This window comes from Sparus aurata, chromosome 7, assembly GCF_900880675.1.
Source record: "Sparus aurata chromosome 7, fSpaAur1.1, whole genome shotgun sequence".
In the NCBI taxonomy this organism is placed as follows: Eukaryota; Metazoa; Chordata; class Actinopteri; order Spariformes; family Sparidae; genus Sparus; species Sparus aurata.
Genome location: NC_044193.1, coordinates 19980302 through 20003147, shown reverse-complemented (window position 1 = coordinate 20003147; position 22846 = coordinate 19980302). Strand labels below are relative to the sequence as shown.

Genomic DNA, 22846 nt, shown 5'->3' with positions numbered 1-22846 from the left:
GTTTTTATCACCCCACACATTGTGAGCTTGTTGTTAACTGTGTAGTGAAACCTCTGTTAACGTTGTGTGAGTGTGAGTGAGAGTTACCTTATCGTTCCTGCTAGCAGAGGGTTAAACGCATACAGCCAGTCATTCATGTCTTTCTCGTTGTTGGCCTGGAGGAGGATTCCTCGATGTTTTGTGCACACAGCAAACGTGTTTGGAGTCTGAAAAGATAACATCACGTATTTGTCAAAGTTTCTTTGGGGTTTCTTTTTATTGCATACAGTAAACACACAAACTTTTAGGTTCCCTAAAGGAGAAATGGCATTTTTGTTGTTGTTTGTTGTCAATGAGTTGAGGCATGACACTGAACATGTGCTGTGGGTCTTGTGGATGTGCTGATAAGCCTGATGCAGTGTTGTAGTTTACAGTGTGAATGTTACTGAATATTACTTCAAACTATAGGTTTTTTTTTTGTTTTTTTTTAAAGATTTTTTCGGCATAGACACATTTATTAAGCAGTAGACAGATAGGAAATATGGGAGAGAGAGGGGGATGTGACATGCAGCAAAGGACCTCCGGCTGGAATCGAACCGGGGTCGGCTGCGTATATGGCATGCACTCTAACCACTCGACCAGCTGCGCGCCTCAAACTATAGGTTTAGATGCAGGAATGTGTTTGATGACTTGAAACTCTACCTTGAGCATGGCCTGCTGGTCTTCACTGTACTCCACCTGCGCCGTGGAGAGATTGAGGACGCCCCGCTCCACCGGGTCCTTGTCACTGTTGTAGATAAATACGTAGGGCCGGCGCACAACGACAAAGTGCTTCACCCATGAGTTGGAACGTGGCTCCATGAAGCTTAGGAAACCTTTCTTAGACACTACCGATCTGAAAAAGTAAAAAAAAAAACAACAGAGAAATCAGTTAAAAATCTTGTTATTCTGCAGAAGAAAATCAAGTTCTATTCCGCTTGAAACCACCCAGGCTTGGCTGTTCAGATCAATTCCAATAATTTCTGCTCGAATGAGAAAACAGGGCTAGTTGTTTGTGTTTCGGCTGAGAGAGGCATCTCATATTGACTTTGAGCACTCACCCTGGCCGCATTTCTTCAATATCAGGCACCAAGTTGAGGAACTCGTTCTTTCCAGCCCGCGCTAGGTAGGATGTCTCCAGAGTGGGAACCATTGGGAAGTTCTCATAGTCTGAGCAGGAGGGACTGGAGGCACGGGAGCTGTTCTCTGGGGTCCTGAGGAACAACGTACACAGAGTAAGCATCATGGTGACAACCTGAAACTGAATTCAATCAGATATTTAGACAAAATATATGAATTTATATGAAGTTTTACTTCTGGTCCAGGGAACCACAGCGGGAGTCAGACAGAGAAGGGCAGGTGGAGGAGGGAGTGAGGGTGGCGCTGCTGAAGCTTGTCACAGATGGGTCACGTCCCATTGGTGAGATGTCAGATAGCTGAGGAAAAAGAACAAGAAAGATTTGTTAAACACAGGTATAAATCCAGATTATTGGAGAGTGCACTGCTGATACGAAACTAACAATCACTTCTTACTACATCTTTACAGACTATGAACACTGAGATTTATGTTTGGGCTTTATAATGAGGGAATGTGCGATATAAAGGTAAGATATAAAGTTCACAGTATTTTTAGTTTTGTTACTCACCTTGCAGTCACTGATACTGTTGACCACTTGGTTATATTCACTGTTGAAGGTGTGTGTGAGGAGGCGCAGGCACTACAAGAAAACAAATATGAGACTGTTCAGAGCAGAAGAGGAGAGAAAGCAACAAGGCAGCAAACACTTAATCAGCACCATCAGCAACCCATAACACTGAATTTGCTCTGTCACCTTAGTAGCCAGCTCCTTCTCCCGATCCACCAGGCTCTCGATGTCAGCGGAGTCATAGCCGCTGCTCTCACTGGGCGTGATGGCGCTCTCAAACGTGGTGCTGGAGATCTGTGAGGAGATGGAGGTGGATGTGGACAGGGTGTCCGAGCTCATGCTGGGGGACAGGGACTCACTCAGGGACTTGGTGGTGGGTGCTGGTCCCACTGGAGCGGCATCGCCAAGCTTCTCCCTCAGCAGCAGCAGGTGACGGGTTTTCTCCACCTGGAGGAACGACATGGGCAGGATTAGACGGACGTTTTTAAACATTAGAAGAAACTTTTTAAAAGAAAAGACTGAAATTGCAGATGACCCACCTCATGCAGCTGCTCCATTTTCTCAAGCTCCCATTGGTGCTCTAGGATGAGACTGTCTCCTCTGGGCCTCCAGCCGGCCAGGTTCTCCTCTCCACGCACGTAAGCCACTGATGTGTCCAGGACCTTCCTCCTCCTCCGCTGCATCCCTGCTCAGGACAAAATCTCTCATTAGGACAGCGCCCTTAGAGGCGATAAACTGCTAGCTTCTCCTAAAGGAAAAGTTCACCCAGGTTTCTTTTCATTTGTTTTTATGTTTTAAAACAAGTTCCCATCTATTTCAGTTGTTTAGGAGAGGGTTGCAGCACTGTTTTGCTGTGAACCTCCCCTGACTTTTCCATCAACACGGGGTTGATTAGATCATGACAAACCTTTCATTTCTGGGTGAAATTATCCTTTAAAACAACATTTTTGATTTGCTCACCTGGGCTTCCAGTGTCGGACATCTTACACAAGCTCAGCTCATAGATGCCAGTGACCCGATTGCTGTAATGAAGAAGAGCCCATTCAATTTATGTAAACTTTGTCCATAAAACATGATCCAACTGTCGTAAAAAAATGTATTGTTAGAAGTCTCACCAGTCTGGAGTTTTGGAGTATCCGCTCCCAAAGAGGTTCCTGAGGGAACGGGGAGGGGAAATCTTTGCATCTCGGGAGTAGAAGACCATGCAGATGTCTTTGGTAATAATAGCAGGCTGGATGCAATGGTCCAGCTGTCGAGAGGAGACAGCAAGTGTGTTAGCTGTGTTGACATCACAGGGGATATAAGATCTGAGCTGAACAGCACGGGGGAGCAATGACTGACCTCCAGATACGCAGACAGGGTCATGTAGATCTTCTCTCCATATGGAGTGACTCGATTGAGCAGAAGGGAGTTGTGCAGAGAGCTGTCCCACACCGCCTCAAAGCGATAGAAAGTCCTGAAGGAGAAAACCAGAGTCTTCAGTTAATCGACTCATGTTGTTTTCTCTTCTTTAAAGTGAGTGCTTTACAAACAACAGAGTTTGTAGGATCCTTGTAAAACAGGAGCAGTGATTGAACTTTAAGGAGACACTGTGCAGTGACTGAAGTGGCCCTCACACTCATCCCTAATCATGACAAGATGTGAGGAGGCACACCGAAGTGAGAGCTCGACAATAGACATGAAGTGATCAGGAGCACCACTAGTTAACAGGAGTGTCGGGAATGTGCCAAGTGCAGCGAGCTGTGTGTGCGACAGCTGCTACGAGCCCAACGGTGGCAAGCAGAATATACGATTGATAGATTGATTGATTATAGATAATACATAAATAAAAGGAATTTATTCAGTTTGCAGCCCATTGTTTGCTATGTCTGATTATGTCTGTGCTCTAAAATGACTGCTTGTGAGGCTTTCAGCAGGGGGCGCTCTCACCCACAGACTGAGAGCCAGAACTGCCCTATTGGTGCCTCAGTGGCCTTGGTTGTTATTGACTCACACAGTGAATAACAGCTGAGAGGAAAGCATTCATTTGGAAATCGGGGTACCAAAGACGATCAACATAACATGACACAAACTAATACAAATTAAAGAGATTGCAATTGCATGGAGGATTGCCTTTATTTGTCCATAAAATAATTAAGAATAATTTTTCAGAGGCTTAAAATTGATGCAAATAAAGGCAGGCCGAATGCAACATGGCAACAAAAACAAACACAAAGTGTGAAAAACTCATTTCTATGAATCTATCAGACTAAAGAGAAGCATGAAGTTCTTTCACAGAAGGAACGTTATGTTCTCTGGTCACTGGTACCTATCAATATCCTTATCAATAGAAAGCCTGAGCGCATTCCAGCCGCAGCAGGAGAAAGAAGAGAGTGCACAGACAAAAAGAGAGAAGCACAGAGAGTCAGGCTACAGAAACAATGGTGCAAATTAACAGGAAAATTAACTGCAGTGAAAATGGAAATGGTCATGCAATGATTCCAACTTTGCTAGAAACAAAAAAATAAAGACAAGAGCACAAAAACAGATGCTGCCCGATATAATTTAATTTAAAAGTATGATATGTAGCAATAATTAAATCAAAATGATGCAGAATGTCGGCAACAAACCTTCACGTAGTACCAACAAATCAATGGATTTACACCTCGAAATGTTCTGTTAATCAAGAACAACTGGGTTTAAAATGCTCAGAGACTCAAAAGTTTTTGGCTATTTACAGATACCTGTTGGAGTTGTGGGACGACTTGATGTTCTTGGCAGAAATTATGTTGAGGGACAGGACCGCATCGGCAGCGCTATCGTCCACTTCAGCCTTGTTCCTGATGCGTCCTGGCGGGACACAGAGCGGCACATCAACATCTTGTCATCACAAGAGATCAAACAACTTCTTCTAATGGAATATAAATCCCTAATACATGATCTTGGTTACACAGCATTATGGTCACTTTGTCCCACAGCAAGACTCCAAGCACATGTCTGCTCACTCTGGATAAAAAAAAATCAGCAGCTTAAATGTGAAATGTAATTAATTCACCCATCAGCCACAGCTACAGTATAATAAGCTTAAACAAAGAGGCAGATTGAGCCGAAACTGACAACTCAGATTGAAATCAGGACTGAGAAACCAGTGCTGCCTCAGAAACTGAGCTTCCTTTGAGACAATAAAAGGTGTTGTATCACACTGTCAGGGTATCCCACTGACTCCGCTGTGTGAATGAGGAAGCAAGCATGCAGCAACACCCTGCATTTTTTCTTTTCTCTGGCGCCTGTAGAGAGGTAGAACTACTGAGGGGAGACTGCTCACCAACGACCAGCTCACGAACGTCCTTCCAGTGGAGCTCGCTTCCCTTCTCGTGGATGAGAGTCACCGTGATCCTCCGCTGGATCCCCTGTAGCAAACATGACAGGAGCTTAGGATCATTTTAGACACGGATGAGGCAAAAGTAAACATCTGAATGTTTCTTATAAAAAAAGAGTTATTATTTACTGGTTTACAAGAAAGAAAATATAACTTGACTAAGAACCGTGCAGATCTCCAGTACCTGGTGCAGGAGGTAGGTGCCATGGCAGGGCAGACCTCCACTGTGATCCACTACAGCTGGGATGTACCTGTGGAGAGGCAGAGGTCACACTTAGCCTGGATGCTTAAGACAACACATCTCAAGACAGTTTTATTGAATATTTGATGAACTGCACTCAAATTTCTACAATTTGAAAAATTGCACACAGAAGGAGGGACCCTTCTGGTTCCAACTCAAACCTTTCAAATCTTTTCATGGAGTTTGCACTTCTTACTTCTTATCATAGATATGCTGCAGAAATGCAACTCAGATTTCTGATTTGCCTGTGTTTGTGGCCATGGTTTATATTCAGTAGTTAATGAAATGTTCTGATGTCAAAAGGGAAATATTTTACTCCCCTGTTTTTACTAAACATGTAAACATGTACATCTGTAATGTTTTAAGCTATATATTTCATTGTCTTTTCACGGTTCTTTATACATTCCTTTATAGTACTGTAAACCTTTAGTTTTGAAGCCTATGAACAGCCTATGCTGTATGTGAATATAAGGTGAAAGTGTAGACACTCACTCTCCAGTCGGCTCCAGCTCGCTGATCTCAAACCAGACCAGTAGGTCGTACTTGCTGACGCACTGACCCAGGTTGGACTTTGTGATAGTGTTCAACTTGGTGGCTGGAACTAAAACACAAATGCACAAAGAATAGGAAATGGAATTTTTCTTTTTTTTCTTAAATTCATTTGGAATTCATGAAACTAACAGAGATATCAACAGTATACATTGGATTGACAAATGGAGGCTGAATATGTGATGTGAACTCACTGCTGACCCCGGACAATGTGCCTACACACATACCGTAATACCAATTTTTAATGGATATGTTTATACAGTTAATTCTTCCTGAAATAAGCTGGACACAAAACGGGCTATGACACACTGAATTCAACTTCCTGGGATTCTATGAGGAGCTAAATCAAAGATTACACCACCACTGACAGCACCCTGCTGTCGGACACACATCAGTATTACGTTCCTATTTAACAAGCTAATCTCTGAGGCACACAGCGACATTCATTGGTGTTGAAATGAACATTATTCCACATGAAAACTACCGTAATTGGCCTGCAGCTGAAGCTAAAAAGACTTAAGCCTCTGGATTGTGAGTTATGCCGTGAAAGCCAGTCAGTGTCAGTGATCTCCTATGATTACGATAAATACTCATTTCATTATTTGGTTTAAGCGTAAGCAGCAGATTTACCTGAAGGTGTCAGCTCAGGCCAGTTTGTAAGCGACATGTGGAGAGTTGGACTGAGCTGACTGGACCTAAATAGACCTGCAGCGAGGTGCAGCACACAGAAGCACTGCAGAGCTATATTGTGCTTCTGCCTGCAGTCACAGAGCACCAGAGGAGCAAAGCACAGCACCAGACTAATAATCACTACAACAAGGTGAATCTAACACCGGGGTCTGTTAGCTACTACCAACCATGGTGCCTGGGCACAATAAAGACAGGGTCACTGGGCATCGTGAGGAAGGGGAAGTGGGAAAGCTGGTCAGCCTCGTCCTCCAAACTGGCAACGGCGGAGGAGGCCAGGGCGTTGGCGTGCTCGGACAGCGTGTCCAGCACTTTGACGTTCACATAACCACTCATCAGGTAGCGGACCAACTCTATCTTACGGGTGTGGTCTGGGGTTTCAGTGTGTGATATTGTACGAACGGTGAGAAAGATTGGATGGGATGTGTGCAGGAGGAGATGTGGATGAGTGAGGACAGAGTTGGGTAAGAGGATTATGGATGGTGGGAGAATAATTAAATAAGAGACAAAAATACAAATCCAGAGGAAGCGAGAAATGAAAGAAAAGTGGAAGGAAATATGAGGCATGCTGATATAACCAGAACGAACAGAAGAAATATGCTGAAATGAGGGTGACAGGTGCAGAACATATTGCTGTTACGATGAAATCCTTACCTGGTTTAGACAGAGGCATGGGGATCGGATAGTACTTCCTTGACGGTGTTGGAGGACTGTGAAAAATAAATGGATGATTAAGTTAAATGGAAAAATTCTAACAAAATCTATCTGATGTACCAAATATGAATTATTAATGCTTTAGAAAACATTCTTTGAAGCGATCTCCACTGATGAATTTTCATATTAACTCCACCAACCTGATCAGTTCCTGGCCGTGAAGATGCAGCGGGTGTTGCTGGTAGTGGCCAAACACTTCAAACACGATGGGCTTGCTCTTGATGTACTCGATGAAGGACTCTGTGACCTCGACTGAAATCTGTTCCAACAGAGGAAAAAAGAAGGGTTGCCAAAATTAATTAACTAGAAATTATTAAAATACAGTTTGTGTGTGTGTGTGTGTGTTTTTAAGTGTGCACTCACGTTCTGGACATGGTAGAAGCCCAGAGGAGATCCTTTGCCAGTGTTTTTCAGAGGCTCAGTGGAAAAAGCCTCATCATGGCGATGCAGGAAGCTGAAGAAAAAAAAACATAAATGAGTGTCAGCGTCATATTTATATTTAAACAAGGTGAAGGTGTTTCCTCAAAATCTGCATATTCTCTCATCATACAACAGACAGCCGAATGTCATCATCAGCTTTTTGAATTTACTACTAGAACGTCTCTGCTACTACTCATAAAAGTAACCAAAAAATGACATGATTACAGTAAGTGGCTGTAATTAGTTACTTCCACCCCTGATATTTGATGCGGAACAGCTTGATTGATTTTAACAAAATTAAATCAAAAGAGGGATGAATAAAAAATTATATATATTGGTGTCAATTAAGACTTCACATATTCAAATTTAAGACCGTTTAGTGATATTGAATGTCTATTATTTATATTATATTTCATCATAATTATTTTAAGACATTTTAGGACTTTGAAGACCTGCAGACACCCTGTACAAACGTTGTTGTTCTTTTACGATTTACAATCACAAAATGTCTAATGCTATATATTAATCACCATTTCTCTGATATCTTAACAGTATGACATAAAGACGCCTCATGGGGCACATAAAACTGTACAGCTGAGTTACCGCATGCTCCAGAGTTGACTCACTTGAACTGGCAGAAGATATCTGCGTACTCCGGCAGGATGCCACTGGCCTGCAGCACCGTAACACGGAAGGTAAAGATGCTGCCAACCTCCAGCTGACCTGCCAGGTCGTCACCAAGACTCAGCTTGGTCTCTGCGACATTACCCAGCTTGAGGTCTGCAGAAAGCCACAGGGGAGGGTTAGGAGGAGCACTGAGATTCATTCAAAGTGACCTGCGATTGTGCGCAGTATCAATCTGCATATGAATTCTAAGCTCTAGACTGGTTCCTGAACATTACAGAAGCTTGTGATTTGTAGGAAAACTGTGTTCATCAAAGCCTTTGTACACATTCCTTTACAAACTAAGAAAAACCTGCACCAGCCTCATTTCCATAACTATACATTCAAAGTGCATTCAGCGGGACCATCTGCCAAGTCTGTTTCCCACTGGGAGGAGAGGTCGTAATTTACGAGTGGCGAGGTGAAGTCCTGGCAGCCGTACCCATGTCATTGATTCTGTTGAGCTCCTCTGAGGGTGTGATGACCTCTGAACTCTGACCCTGACCCTCTACGATGCGCAGCTCTTCCAGGGACAAGCCGGAGCGGGTCATAACGGTGGAGGGAAAGTCATTCTGAGTAGATAAAAGGAGAGAAGGAGGATGACATTAGCATAAAGCTGGTGGAGAGAAAATGAACAAACAAACCTCCACCTGTGTGGATGCAGGTCTATTTCATTGTTCAATATTGGATAAAACAGGAAAAGAAAAAAAACTGCAAGAAAACACAACTTCCTCTGCTGACTTCATGTTTTCACCCAAATATTACAAATCCACTCACACACTGAAGAAAAGTGTGTTTCCAAGTTTGAAATGACTTTAATCTGACTCAGGGCTTACCTTTTTGAAGTACTCATCATCAAAGGAGATCTTAGCAGTTCCCGACTGTCTAACTCCTGACCCGTAGTCTGGAGCCTCCTCGTCAGCTACAAAGAGACAAACCAGCGTCTTATCAGGACTGATCACAGACATCGCAGCTGACTAAAACTGTCAAAGCACCTAAAAAGGAACACAGAGAGATTCCAAAGTGGAATTTCTCTTCGGGGGCCCCTTCAAAATATTTTCACTCTTATATCAAAGTCAGACATATGCATTTATTTAGTGATTTGGTTTGAGTAAAACATAATAATAAAATGCCACAGCATATGGCACGAATACAAGTGGCAATAAGTATGTTTTTAAGTGCTCAGCTACACATAACAACCACATGACTCCACTATAGGTTTGACAAATATAAGATAAACAGTCACACAAACGAGTGATTAGCAGTTAAAACCCCTGCATGGGGATCCTGACAGTGTTGCTCATTAGAGAATCTCATTAATTACTCACCAGCTATAGCCTGAACCCCCACACGCAGGAAACCACGCACCTCGCCCTTCTCTGTTACTATGGCAACACGGTGCACCAGCGGCACAGGGTATAGCAGGTTGCTCAGGTACACGAAGGCTCTGAGAGGTTAGAAAAAAAAGGAGGAGAGAGGTGTGAGAAAAGCTGATTCTGGTGCAGCGTGGAAACAACCAGATAACATGCATGTGTCTCTGTAATAAAACTGACATTTTATTTATTTAATTAAACCTTTGAGAAATTGAGAAATAAACATTTTTATCTACAGATGGTTGAAACATCTTATACTGTGCACAGTGTTTAGCATATATTAATGTCAACGATAACATACAATAATATATTAGTGACAATTATGTTAAGAAACGTGGAAAAAAAAACAAACAAAGAAGAAAGAAAAAAAAACAAATTAAAAATAAAATCATAAATGCTCCAGGGATCTGAAATCAGCAGCAGCTTCAACTTTAATTTGAACTTGTATGACGGACAGGGTGATGACAGGTTGCCTGGGCTACAGCAGTAGAGGACTGGGTATATCGTGGTGTGACGGTGTTAGTCTCTCACTCACACACTCGTTGACATTTTGTTTTGGAGGACTTGATTTGTTTTGCTGCACCCACGGTGACACACTCTTTTCTCTGACTCCCCTCCCCTCCTCCTCCTCTCTGCCTCTGTTCGTGGACTCAAGGCCAAGGCGGAGGGGGGGGATCAATCTCTGAAGTCATAGTGACGGCAGTAGCTGAGTTACGGCTGTTGGTGAGTCTGGTTGGCTTAGATCTTGCATCGATCTGTCGCTTGCTCTGATTTTGGCACACACTGTTCATTAGTAAGATATGATGACGTGTGCTGTGATTTCAAATGCTGCTGTAGCTCATCATTTAATCTCGACAATGAATTTGATACAAGTAAGCGTGATTATGTGACTGTCAACTACCAGTGAGTTATATTCACTACAGTACATTCAAAGAGCAGTGTTAAAACAAACAAGGTTATAAAGCAAATGCTTTTATGTAATGAAATAAATAAAACAAAACAAAACAAGAAAATAAAACAAATGACAGACAGCTAATCGACTTGGACACAGCAGATACATGTACGTCACACACAGATGGGAGTTAATAGTCAGCGCAGTGACGGTGGTGGGGGATGAGGTATCACGCTGGGAAGATGTGGAGAGAAAAGGATGGTGGCTTTTCAATTTTTGGGAACTGAGTCTAAATTAAAAGAAACTCGTACAAAGCAGGCCTGTGAGCACAGAAGTATGACTAATCACATTAAATCCAAAACCAGTCCAATTTATCTCTGCAGAGCTGCTTTGAATACATGATCTGATTCTTAAATTATCCTTTCACCAGGGAGGGATTTACCGATAATTAATAAGCTTACAGTATGTGCACACATTTTAAAGGCGTTGGTTTGCAAGAAACCAAAATATATAATGATTAAAATTCGTAAAATTATGTCTCATATCCTGTACACTGCTGATCGTGTTTTCTCACCTGTACAGTCCCCTCCCTCGGTTTCCCTTTGCTCCACATCTTTAAATAAACTACACTAAACCAAGCCATCCTCCACCCAAAACTCCTGTCCCAGCCCGTGTGTGGAGGACGTGGAGATGGAGAACACCACCAACCTTCCCACCAGGATGAACCAGGGGGAGCGGTCGTAGAACGGGTCCTGGCCGTCGCTGAAGATGTCTGAGCCCTCCTCGGTGCCGGCATCCGAGCTGGTGTCGTCCACAAACGCCTCATCGTCGATCAAGTCGGACATCTCGCTCTGGCGCTCATCGGCTAGCTCTGTGATCTCCGAGTCGGTGGTGGAGAAGGTAGGCGAGGGCGTGCGATCAGCAAGGCGCTCGTTGACGCAACCGTGGAAGATGGGGGTGCTGAGAGTGTTGGTTGTTTGGGAACAGTGGCGAGAACCAAGGAAAGGTGACAGTAAGGTGACAGAAGAGTTAAACAGGCCACTGCAGCTTGTTAGGGATGGCTTCAATGTGACATTTTACTTTGTTTTCTACAATAAATAACATCATGTACCAATATAAAAAAGATATAAAATAAAAGTTAGAAAACAAAATTCATTGGTTAATATGGTACATGCTTATTTCTTTCTACCTAATGACATAAAAGAATCAGAAAAGTATTTTTCCCAAAACTTTGAAGCTGTAACAGAATGCAACAGAAGGAAACATTTTATAAAGAGCAGGTACGACAAGAAGCTGCCAAGTCTCGGAGCGGTTTATAGAAACCTGACTACTTGTGAAAATTGACAATGAAATGCCACTTTAAAAGGATTAACGTATAAATCTTCTAATGTTTGCTGGCTGGAAGAGGATAAAATACAAAATTCCGCAAATTTCTACTTTATCCAAATCCACTATGTTGTTGACAAGCTTTTGTATGCATGGGAGCATGGGAGGAATATTGACATGAGAATGGCAACAGACACAAGGGATACATGAAAATGACATAGTCCATGATAAGAAAAAAACACAAGTCAAAATGTGATGTGAAAAAAAACAAAACATAAATAAACAAGAGAATACTGATAAGTGACATGAAAACAAATCCAATAAACCAAATAAAATCATAAATGTAACATCGAATCATGAAAGTGACATAAACAAAAAAAAACAAAACAGATTTATGATGAGAAACAAAATAACACCACATATAAATGATAACCGAAGGTGTGAACACTGATACACGTGACTGTAATGACACAAACTTAATCGGTGCAACAAACCCATTTTAAATAAATGGATCACAAAAGCTGCAAACAAAACAACCAGCATAACAAACAGTGTAAATCATCTCTATATCCTATTCGAATACTAACATATGCAGTATTGTCTACATTTTTTCTGTAGTTGTGATACATACCTCCCCACAAGTTTGAACCAATGGAAGCGGTCGTAGAAGGGGTCATTTCCTGTCAGTGTGCCCTCCCCGTCCTCCTGGTTAGCGGAAGCCATTTCTCCAGCGCGGTCATACATCTCTCTCATCTGGTCCAGCCTCTGCCTGCAAATGACGACAGAGTGCACTCAACATTAATGAGAAGCAGAGAGCGAATATCCGGCTCACTTAACAGCTGGAAGGAAGAGATGCTGATAGAGGTAGATGTCTTATTATTATATCTTTGTCTATTTGACAACAGCCTAATTGAACGAACGGAGATCTTAACAACAATTCTCATTAATACTAGGACTAGTTTAAGATAATTACTTGAGTTTATCCAGGGACCAGTAGTGCGTGGCCCCGTTCTTCAGGTCTTGAACCTCGACGGCCACCACAGTGCGGGGGAAAGGCCTAGCGTCGTGCTCTTTCTCTGGTTCTGGTGACAGGAGTTCAGGAGGCAGTGGAGAGTAAAGCGTGTCTGTTAGCAGGACAAATTGGAACTGGACCTGGAAAAATGGGAGACGGAAGAATAGATTAAAAAAAAAAGCTAATTCAAGAAAAACAAGCATGTGAATCGGCTCTGACTTGAGGGATTCAGCCTTAAAGCTCTGAACCTTTATACATGAGATGTTGCGTCACTACCTCCTCTAGCGTGGCTCTATTTTACTGCAGCTAAATCAAGGTTGATAAGCCAAGGTTGAAAGGTTAAGCAAAGCCTCCATTTTGTGGCCTCTCTCTTCCCAGCATTCTCTGAGGGCAAAATGCTAAATCATTTAACAACATTGGACATAAAATACAGACAGAAACCTGAAGATAAATAAAATCTGAAAAACATCTTGGTGACAGACTACCCATCTCAAGTATCAATCATGAAGCGCCTCGAACTGGACAGGAATATAAATCACACTGATTGGGAAGGTGGTCCACAGCAGAGCAGTTTTGATTCATAACAAATTTAATTTCTCTATGTGTCAATGAGTCAAACCCCCCCACTTTAGATGACTTGAAGGATTGCCACCTGCATTATCTAAGACCATAGGAGTCAGGTGACCACTTAAATGAATCACAAGTCCTTTACTCTCTAAATGTTTTGTTTACCGTCCGTTTAGAAATTAATGATTTTTTCTATCAAAATATACAGAGATATACAGTATATATTTTTTACTTACTTTCTTCTTAAGCTCCACACTGATAGCATTGGCCTCCTTTAGGTAGACGGCATTTCCCCAGAGCTGGTCACGGAGGGAGGTGAACTGATGGTACCTCCACTTCCTGAAGGCCCACTGAGCCAACTCAAACTCATGCTGAGTCCACGGCACTGCAGGGAGTTGGGACATGGAGATGATGTTAACACACATGTACACACAAACACAATGTGAAGGCAAAAAAAAGGACCATACCAGTTTTACTTTTTGTTTTGGCCCAACCTCAAATCTAGTGCATTTTATTTATCGCAAGCAGTGACTGTGCAGAAAACCCTTTTGGCTGGGATGTGTTCAGGGATCCCCAACATTACAATTTACAATCAGCTACTGAAAAATGTTAGGACTCAGAAGACAAACAGAGAATAAATGAGCAAAACGTCTTCTTTCTTGTATGCGCCCAACATTAACAGCTTTATTGCACTGAGTAGTTATATTTCGACTGGACATCAAGTTACCAGGATGGAGGATATGACTCTGAATGCATAATGCAAGTTGAGTTTAGCTTTTTAAGAGTACAATTCAAGCACTTTCAACCCTAACAACAAATTTTCAGCCTTTTGAAGCCTTTACCATCACATCTTAAGTGTAACTATAAATGCAATTGCGAAACATTTTGTTTACAACATTTATTTATACCCACAGCAATCAATTTATATTGTCACTGTTGATTGTATCAGCCGTATTCATACTGATAATATTGATGATTATCTAATTCTTTCTAAACTCGATGGTAGATGACAGACAAATGTGAAGAAATCATTATATTTTTAAATACTAAAACATATTGTGGTTTCAGAGGAATACACAGAAATTCGAGCATATTCCTAATCTATAATTAACCACTATTTGGAAAGAAGGGAAATACCTGCTAGTAATTTATAGCCAATTTGAAGTTGACGGACTAAAACATGTAAAACTGTAAGTATGGTCCATAACACTTCCAAGTTAAATGGTCTTTATTATAAGTAGTGTGTTTTAATGTCAAAGAATTAGAGGACATATGACATATGGAGTATTTGGAACCTGAATGAGTAATTAGTATGGGAATATTAAACATTTGAATTAATCTGAATGAAGTTGACGTCATGTTCTTAATATTATAGAATCAGAAATACGCACATCCCAGTAGTTTAGGCTCTGGACAGGAAACGCAGAAGAAAACACACAGTGCATTTTTATATATATATTTTTTGTTTTGTTTTTCTTAAATACAGGAGGTACAGAAATAACCGCAGGACTGACTGATTTTTATAGTACACACCTTCCTCTTCCTCCTCCTCTTCCAACTCTTCTTCATCAGGCGTCTCAGCTACCAGAGAAATAGTCTCCACCTGTTTCTGAAGTTCCTGTAATTTGCTCTCGTACACCTGGACACCGACACACAAGGAAGAGACAGAACATGGAGAACTGTCCATCAGCTGGTACAAGAGATGAGCTTAGCCAGCCTTCCGCACCACATCTCAATTCAACAAAAGTTCTTGTCACTTTTCATGTTGCAGGCACCAAATTCAGAATGAGTGCCACCAAAAACATAAAGTTTACCAGTCTGAACGTTAAATGTTTTGTTTTCGTAATGTTTTTGATTGAATAGAAATTTGATTGAACATCATTTGCAAAATCACTGCATTCCGTTTTAGTCATGTTTTAACCAGTGTGCTAGTATTTTTAGGTTGTATGGTAACTGGAATCTGTGAAAATAAAATATTAGTGATCAATAATCACATGTCTGCCCTCAAAACAAAAATATAGGACATAATCCAAAACTACATAGATAAAATGTGAATTTGTTGGGTACGAATAAAGGCAAAAATGTGGATGAAAGGCAAAAAATAAAAATGTATCATAATTACTACTTTCTATGAACTATAATTAATTGGTAGCTCATTTTGAAGCCAATGCAATGAATGAAAAACTTCTGAAAGTAAACGTTATGAAACACTGTATATTCTGAGACAAAATGGCAGAGTGGAAGATGAGAGGTGCTGGCACAAGCTGAGTCATCTGTAATCCGATGAGGGGCGCCATCATCATCATCATCATCATCACCAGAGCAGGACAGGGCTGTGGTCCCGATGACCTCATCCTATTTGTTCAGTGTCTTCTGGGAGGACAATACAGCCTTTTCATTTGTCGTTAACCTCCTCCCTGCTGAATTCCTAACAACATGCTAAAAACCAAATGCTCTCCAGTCAGACAACCTTTTAAAATATGGAGGTTTTTCTGAATGTAGTGATCTGCATGGAGCTTCTATTGAAAAACAATGAGTAGTGAACAATGTAAATAGTATTTGGAGCAGTTCCAAACATTTAAACTCTCATATAAATTTGATGGCAAGTGTGATGGCTACAGTAATGTTAATGAAAAAGGTAATGTCAATAAATCCATCTCATATATGTAGTGTTAGATGATTGCAGTATAACAAATGTAAAAACATGAGTTAGATTTCTGTAGTTAATTTGAATAATAATGTGCATGACTTCATCTGTATGTACTGTGCCTATTTAAGATCTTACATTCAGCGATGGAATGTAACTAAGTACAGTTATTTAAGTACTGTAATTGAATACAATTTGGAGGTACTTGAGCTTCTTGAGCATTTCCATTTTCTGCTTTACTTCCACCCCACTACATTTTGGAGGCAAACATAGTACTTTTTAGTCCACTACATTTAATTGATAACTTAAATTTCTTTGCAGTCTGCACGTTGAATCAGAGCCAAAGAAACCCATTTGAAAATCAATTCATTTTATCTGAAATCAGATCAAATACACACACACAAAAAAAAAAAATAAATAAATACTTTCATTCAATAATTATGGAGAAAAAAAAAGATCTGATCTGATAATCGGCTAGGAAGACATTCAATTAGTTGTTGACAGACACCCGAAGGTCAGCCAAGTGAGTCGTGACTGTAATTGCCTAGCAACAAAATTCTGCCCCAGTAAGTAAAAAATGTAATCACTGAGGCTTAGAAAACTACTGTACACAGACCTCAGTACTGCAAATTTTTCGCATGACTTAAGTTGAATTCAGTAAACTAGCAGCACAAGGCCTTCTGTGTGGACGGATACTTGACAGCAGCACAATGAAGAATGATCCATCAATACACAGTATATACATACATGTAAATATGTAGAATTTAAGTTTATGAAAGTGAAACTATCTGGTACTGAATATACTTAAAACTTTCTAGACTTACTAATCTCACTAAAAGTACTATTGATATGAGTGACTTTCACTTTTACAATACTGCATAAGGATTTTAACAAGTTATCTTTCTTGGGTACAGTAACTTCTACAACACTGCTTACATTACCTTAAACCTGATCTACACAGCATCTCATATGCTCTTTCCTGTGAAGTGCGGACATGCAGGGACCTGTCCCTGAACTGGTTTGTTGGCAGTGGACAAAACAAATACCACCCATATATAACAATAACTGCATTTAGAGCATGTCATTTTATTTCAGTCATACTTTGAAAATAAACCTCCAGCAACACAGGGATTCAGTATATGCTTCTTTCTTTTTTTATCTATGAAAACATTTGTTCACATATTTACTGTATGTTTGCACAAAGTGCTTGATTAAGCAACACAACTTGGTACACAGCCACAATGCGGCACTTGATATTGCAGATTCAAAAAGCAAGACGTACAACACTCAACGGACAATTTGAATTTAGACCAATACTGGCATATATGAATATTTCAAACAAACAGACTGTACATCGTCCATCTGATGATGGATTCTTTCTAGCTTACCCAGTCGCCAGCAGCACTACCAGTGCATACGTTAAATAACATTTGTTAATTGAGCACTGATTAGGCATGAAGAAATGTAAGGTATTGCATGCAAAGATAGTCAAAGACATGAGGTGTAGGGTGGAGAGACTAGACTTGCATCTGTCATTATATCATTTGGTTTTTTGTTACAGCATAGTAAGGCAGAAGATATATGGCATAAAACACAGAAAATAATTTCATCATTCAGTTTTTGATAGTCCTTAAAGGTCTCTCCCATGCTGCGGAGTGTCACTGTTCCGCTAAAATAATTTGAAGGCCATCTGGTATTGAAATGTAATAACTAATCGCTTATATTATAGCTATGAATGCAGCAAGGAAAATGCAGATTGACAGGGAGACTTGCTGCTACATCAAATAAGCATCAGCTAAAGCACAGAAGAAAAAAAAACTGACAAAAACAACTATGTTCATGGAGCATCCCTCTGATATACCTATCCAGGTTGTGTGAATTTGTGGCGTTTGATGCAGCTTAAACGAGGCAGTCCTCAGAATCTCATTTGACATGGATACTTACCCAGAATAACATTATGCAAACACTTCAAGTCTTTGTCCTTCCTCCAACATTTTTAAGGCAAGTCTTTGGGAACCATGACAACACTCAGTTGGACATTCAGCAGAAACACGCTGAACTCTGTGCTTACTCAATGAACCACAAACCGCAAAATTTTATTTTAAGACTGAGACAGAGCTCAGTATGTGATGTGTGGTGGTATTTTGAACATCCTGGACTGGTTGTGTAGGCCTATCTCCAAACATTTCAGCATTGTGATTTTATATATGATAGGGTTAAGTAAACTCCAGGATTCAGGACAATTATTAATTCAATCATCCTGGAGAGGAATATACCAATATATAAAATGTGACTAGTTTGTAACAGATGTTTTAGAAATATATTTTTAAGTGTAGGGTAACTTGTTACTTATCATTAAAAAGGGGCAATATGTTGGAACTGGGGGCAGCATATCACCAGATTAACTTTAAACTGCTGCTAACAGTAGCTGTCTTAGCAATTTAGCTCAGTTAGCAGTTCTGATTGGGAGGTCCAGGACCAGGGTAGTGTCAGTGTTTACACCACTAGCAGAGGAGCCTTGGACCAAAATGGACTGGGGCTAGCTGGTTAGCGTGCTAACTTCAGTAGACATCTCTGGGACACAACAATTTGGAAAAATTATTACACCAAAAATGCTATCCATTCACATTCTGTTGATAATTTAAGTTAATTTGAAAGTAATTACATATTGCCCCTTTAACACTAACTGTCCTAAGTATTCAATTTATTCATGTCATTTATTCATTAATCATACAGCATATGTGACTTATAGAAGTGCAAAACACTGTAATAACAGTAAGTGGCAGTTACATATTAGAAATTAATAAAAAATAAAAAAGTTAAAAGTTTGGGATTAAGCGCTTAAGTGGCTTACTAAGAACTTGAATGACTCAGTATATCATCACCAAAAAGTTAGTTTGGTTAGGAAAGTTGTGAAGCTTTCATTGCAAATGTTAGCTGACCCGTTGTGCATGAGCACTGAATTAAAAAGGAAGAAAAAAAAACGTTTAAATGCACTGCAGGATTAATGTTGTTAGTCCATGAAAAGGCACTTTTTGAATACCACTTTCTTCGAGCACTATTTCAGTCTATTTAAAAGGCAGTCACACAGTCGAATAGTGCATCACGCTTTTCCATAATCGATCATACTGGTCTTTTGATTCCAGATCATGATTTATGAGGTACAACTCAAAGTGTAAAATTGCAAAGAGCAAAACTGATTCTTCCATCCTAACATTCAGTCACATGGTACATTAGAAGAAATAAATATAGGGTGTTTTTTCAGGTTCCTAATTTGGGCTACAACAACAAAAGTCCTAATGAAAATGACCTCAATGTGTTCACACTGTAGTGGCTAAAAACATTCAATCAATACTAAAATGGCAAAGATGTAAACTCAAATTCAACCATGAAGATAATTTTGGCAAATCAAAGCATGATTGATGAATTGTCACACATGCTAAAAAATGGTAGGCATGGCATGTCTCTTCAGAGAAAAAGAAGAAAAACAGTCCCTTTATCATCTGTTGGCTTCAATTCCTTATGACAGCTCTCCCAATGCTAGTGATGACCGTGCACACGATGCAGCAAAAACTGATAAAACGGCATATATCATAATGATGATGACGATTAAATGTCTTTTCTAAAATACATACAATACTTTTGGGTCAACCAATGACACACTGATCAAGTGCAAAAGTCTCAGTCAGTTTTAGCTGATGGCTCTGAGCTGTTGTGATCTGTAATGTGTTTGCCTACTAAAAGTATATCAAACTAGTTCCTCGTTCTACGAGTCTCTCTCAGACTGTCGTCTCTCTGCTGGCTTTTAGATTGGGAGCAGACATTTGCCTGCGCATTCGTGGAGGGGCCTGAAAGTTGATTGGATAGTTAGCATGGTCAGTGTGATGGTACTGCTGGTAGCCATTGAATCTGCCATCCGTATACATCATGCTGTTATTATAGTGGCAGGGCTGTTGTTGGTGGTGTGGCTGGGGATGTGTTGGCTGGTTCTGATTGGGGCGGGGCTGGTAGAAAGACTGTGTGTGCCTCCTGTTGCTTTCAGACTGCTGCAGTGACTCCATGGAGCCAGACGGCCGCTGGCGGTGATTAAAGGAGTTGCTGCGACCTCGTTCATGGGGCAGCTGATGTTGGTTGTTCCTAAAGTTATGTCTGTGACCCTGGCTTAAACCTTGCTCCAAGTCTTTGCTCCTGTGCTGGACTGATGGGCTTGGCAATGGGGGAGTAACTTGGATGACTGAAGCAGCCATCTGTTCTCTAAGCTGTCCTCCCTCTTCAGCCTGGCTCTCTCCCTCCTCTTCCTCTACAGCTTCTTTAGGCACCTTTAACTCAATGACCTGCTCATCTGTAATTATGATATGAGTACCAGGGCTCCATGAGTTGCGGTGCTTAGGGTTACTTTTGAAGGGGAAGCGTAGCTTGCGGTCTTCTGGGGGTATAAAGCGGTGTGGTCCGGTATTCCTGCGGAGCTGCTTGGAGATTTCTTGTTGCTGAAGGTTCTTGAGGCGTAACTGCTCTTGACGCATCCAGCGCATGTGGCCACCTCGCTTTAGGGTCGAGTCGTCTCCTGCACTTTGGCCTGTTTGAGATTCCACATCCTCTACATCAGGTTTTGTGGGAACAGGGGGTTTTGCTTCTAGAGGGCTTGGAGTTACTGCAGTGGTTGGGGAAGGGGCTACACTGGGAGGCTTTTCTTGGCTCTCTGGGGTGATGAGTGGAAGGACCTTTTCCATTTTGACCATTTTGTTCCTGAGAGCACGGATCTCCTCATCCTTCATGTTATTCTGTTTCTTCACCTCCTGCAAGATATCCTCCAGTTTATCAATGTGCACCTTAAGGTCATCCATGACAGCCCCTCCTGGTCGAGTCCCATTGGTAATGACATCCTCAATGCGCTCGTCGCCAACACCGACAGTGTCCCAAACATCCCGAGCCACCGCCCTCCACGAGTCCCGCTCGTTGGGGTCCTTCTTGCTGTAGCTTGCACAAAGCTCCTTCATCTTTACAATGGCCAGGGCTTCAATTTCCTGCCGTGTGTGGCGGAAGTCATTGAGCGCCACTTCATAACAGATTTCCTTGACCGCCTGGATCTTAAGGTCTGAGATGGTCACCCACTTGGAGTCCTTGGTGATGCGGCGCCGCTGAGGGATCTGGTACATTTTAACTGGCTCTCTTCGCTTGCCACTGCTGGGTAATCCACACTTTTTCACTATGGTTTGTAGCTTGCTGGGTGGCAGCTTTTCCCTCAAGGAAGTGATCAGCCTCCAGCTCTCTTCACAAGACCTCTTATCAGAGTCATCCCCACTATCAGAGTCTCCATCCTTGAGAAAACAACAAAGGAAACAAACCAAATGGTTCCCAAAAAAAGGAGAAATTAAAATGGGAAATCAAAGAGAGGATGATAGGATGGCTTTTTTAAAAAAGGAATGAATAAAGTATAAATATGCAACATGGGAACCTTCAACCACAAGTAAAGTTGACTTTAAATCAGAATATAATACTTCATCTCAGACAATTTTGAGATTTAGGAAATTTACCAAGGACATTAGCGAAATATTTTGCATACATCATTACTGTACAAGATGTATGGCCACATGCACTTCCCAGAATTATGCACATTCCCAGAAGTATATTCAAAATAAATACTTAAAAACAAATGAAAATCCAACAAACAGTGGCTTCCATTGACTTTCTTGTCAGATGTCATTCTCATATCTTCTCTACGAAATTGTGATATTGATCACAATATTGATATTGATTAAATTAAATTCATGTTAAAATGTTCAGTTGTAAAAAAGAAGGATTTTTACATCTCAGAGATGAGGTTATCAGCTTGTTCCCAATGTTGCATATTGATATTAAAAGTAAAGGTAAAGCATGTCTATTATGATAAGAAAAGAAATATCAATAGAGGATAGTCGCTGATTGGAGCACTTCTGTATTGTTTTGTCATATTCCTCTTCTTAATTGAAAATTTTGTGATTTTTTTTTTTTTTCAAAGACGGATCCCAACACATGCTACAGTGGCATGCATGTTGATGGATTTTTGGAGCTTTCCCCCTTTAGTCCAGAAGGTTTGAGTGGCTTTAGTATTAGCGGTGAGTTAGAAGACAGAGTGTTCTTGCAGTTGATCAGAAAGCCAGTAGAGAGAGAGAGGCAGAAGTGAGGGTAAGTGTTAATCCACTACAAGAAAGATGTTAGTCGGAAAAAAAAAAAAATGCAGTTTCTCATTTTTTGTAGACAAAGTACATTACAGATCACAACCATTTGGTACAGATGATTCAGGTCTTGTGTATGATCTATGGCTAGAATTGGACATGTTGGGAGCCTGAACGCTATGCCTGTAGCTATGCACATAAAACCACCAGAGTATGGAAGAGGTCTGTGATTCACTGATTCGACTGTAAGCATAGATAACTCTGTTGTCGAGCCGTGCCCTCAGTGTGCTACACAGGTGCCAGGTAAGGCTAGCAAACAGAGGTAGCCAAAGAAGTCAATGAGAAACCACATTGTCGCTATCTGTCAAAAAACTACAGCAGGACTTTTTTTTTGTTATCACAATGCATTGTACATGTCAGCAACTGCATTGAAGAGATGAAACTCAGGACAAAACAGAGCAAGGAAACTAGAGTAGAAACCTAATCCAAGCAAATCAACAGCCACTTCAAAGGTTGACCAGCTCAACAGCAAACACTGCAACTTAGTGCAGAACCAGTACTGAAGGAGTTAAAAGAAC

The 22846-nt window shown here is 41.0% G+C and overlaps 1 protein-coding gene across 14 annotated transcripts in view; it reads right to left on the bottom strand.

Annotated features, from left to right (window-relative positions):
- Positions 1–22846, bottom strand: part of kif1b (kinesin family member 1B) — a 59320-nt gene that overhangs the window by 3919 nt on the left and 32555 nt on the right. For 5 of the 14 annotated variants that reach the window (XM_030423163.1, XM_030423168.1, XM_030423166.1 and 2 more), the window contains 27 exons: positions 15000–15105; positions 14858–14875; positions 13703–13851; positions 12861–13039; positions 12519–12656; positions 11270–11521; positions 9625–9743; positions 9133–9218; positions 8739–8868; positions 8260–8413; positions 7577–7667; positions 7354–7472; positions 7154–7209; positions 5756–5864; positions 5207–5273; positions 4969–5053; positions 4388–4493; positions 3006–3120; positions 2780–2913; positions 2625–2686; positions 2204–2349; positions 1851–2111; positions 1665–1736; positions 1333–1454; positions 1080–1232; positions 682–874; positions 88–206 (listed from right to left, as the gene is read on the bottom strand). In XM_030423163.1, coding sequence (XP_030279023.1) covers positions 88–206; positions 682–874; positions 1080–1232; positions 1333–1454; positions 1665–1736; positions 1851–2111; positions 2204–2349; positions 2625–2686; positions 2780–2913; positions 3006–3120; positions 4388–4493; positions 4969–5053; positions 5207–5273; positions 5756–5864; positions 7154–7209; positions 7354–7472; positions 7577–7667; positions 8260–8413; positions 8739–8868; positions 9133–9218; positions 9625–9743; positions 11270–11521; positions 12519–12656; positions 12861–13039; positions 13703–13851; positions 14858–14875; positions 15000–15105 — 3341 coding nt within the window. Of the gene's footprint in view, positions 1–87; positions 207–681; positions 875–1079; positions 1233–1332; positions 1455–1664; positions 1737–1850; positions 2112–2203; positions 2350–2624; positions 2687–2779; positions 2914–3005; positions 3121–4387; positions 4494–4968; positions 5054–5206; positions 5274–5755; positions 5865–7153; positions 7210–7353; positions 7473–7576; positions 7668–8259; positions 8414–8738; positions 8869–9132; positions 9219–9624; positions 9744–11269; positions 11522–12518; positions 12657–12860; positions 13040–13702; positions 13852–14857; positions 14876–14999; positions 15106–17169; positions 21432–22846 lie in introns of those variants that run through there. The other 9 variants (XM_030423164.1, XM_030423167.1, XM_030423170.1 and 6 more) reach the window with 4 other exon arrangements.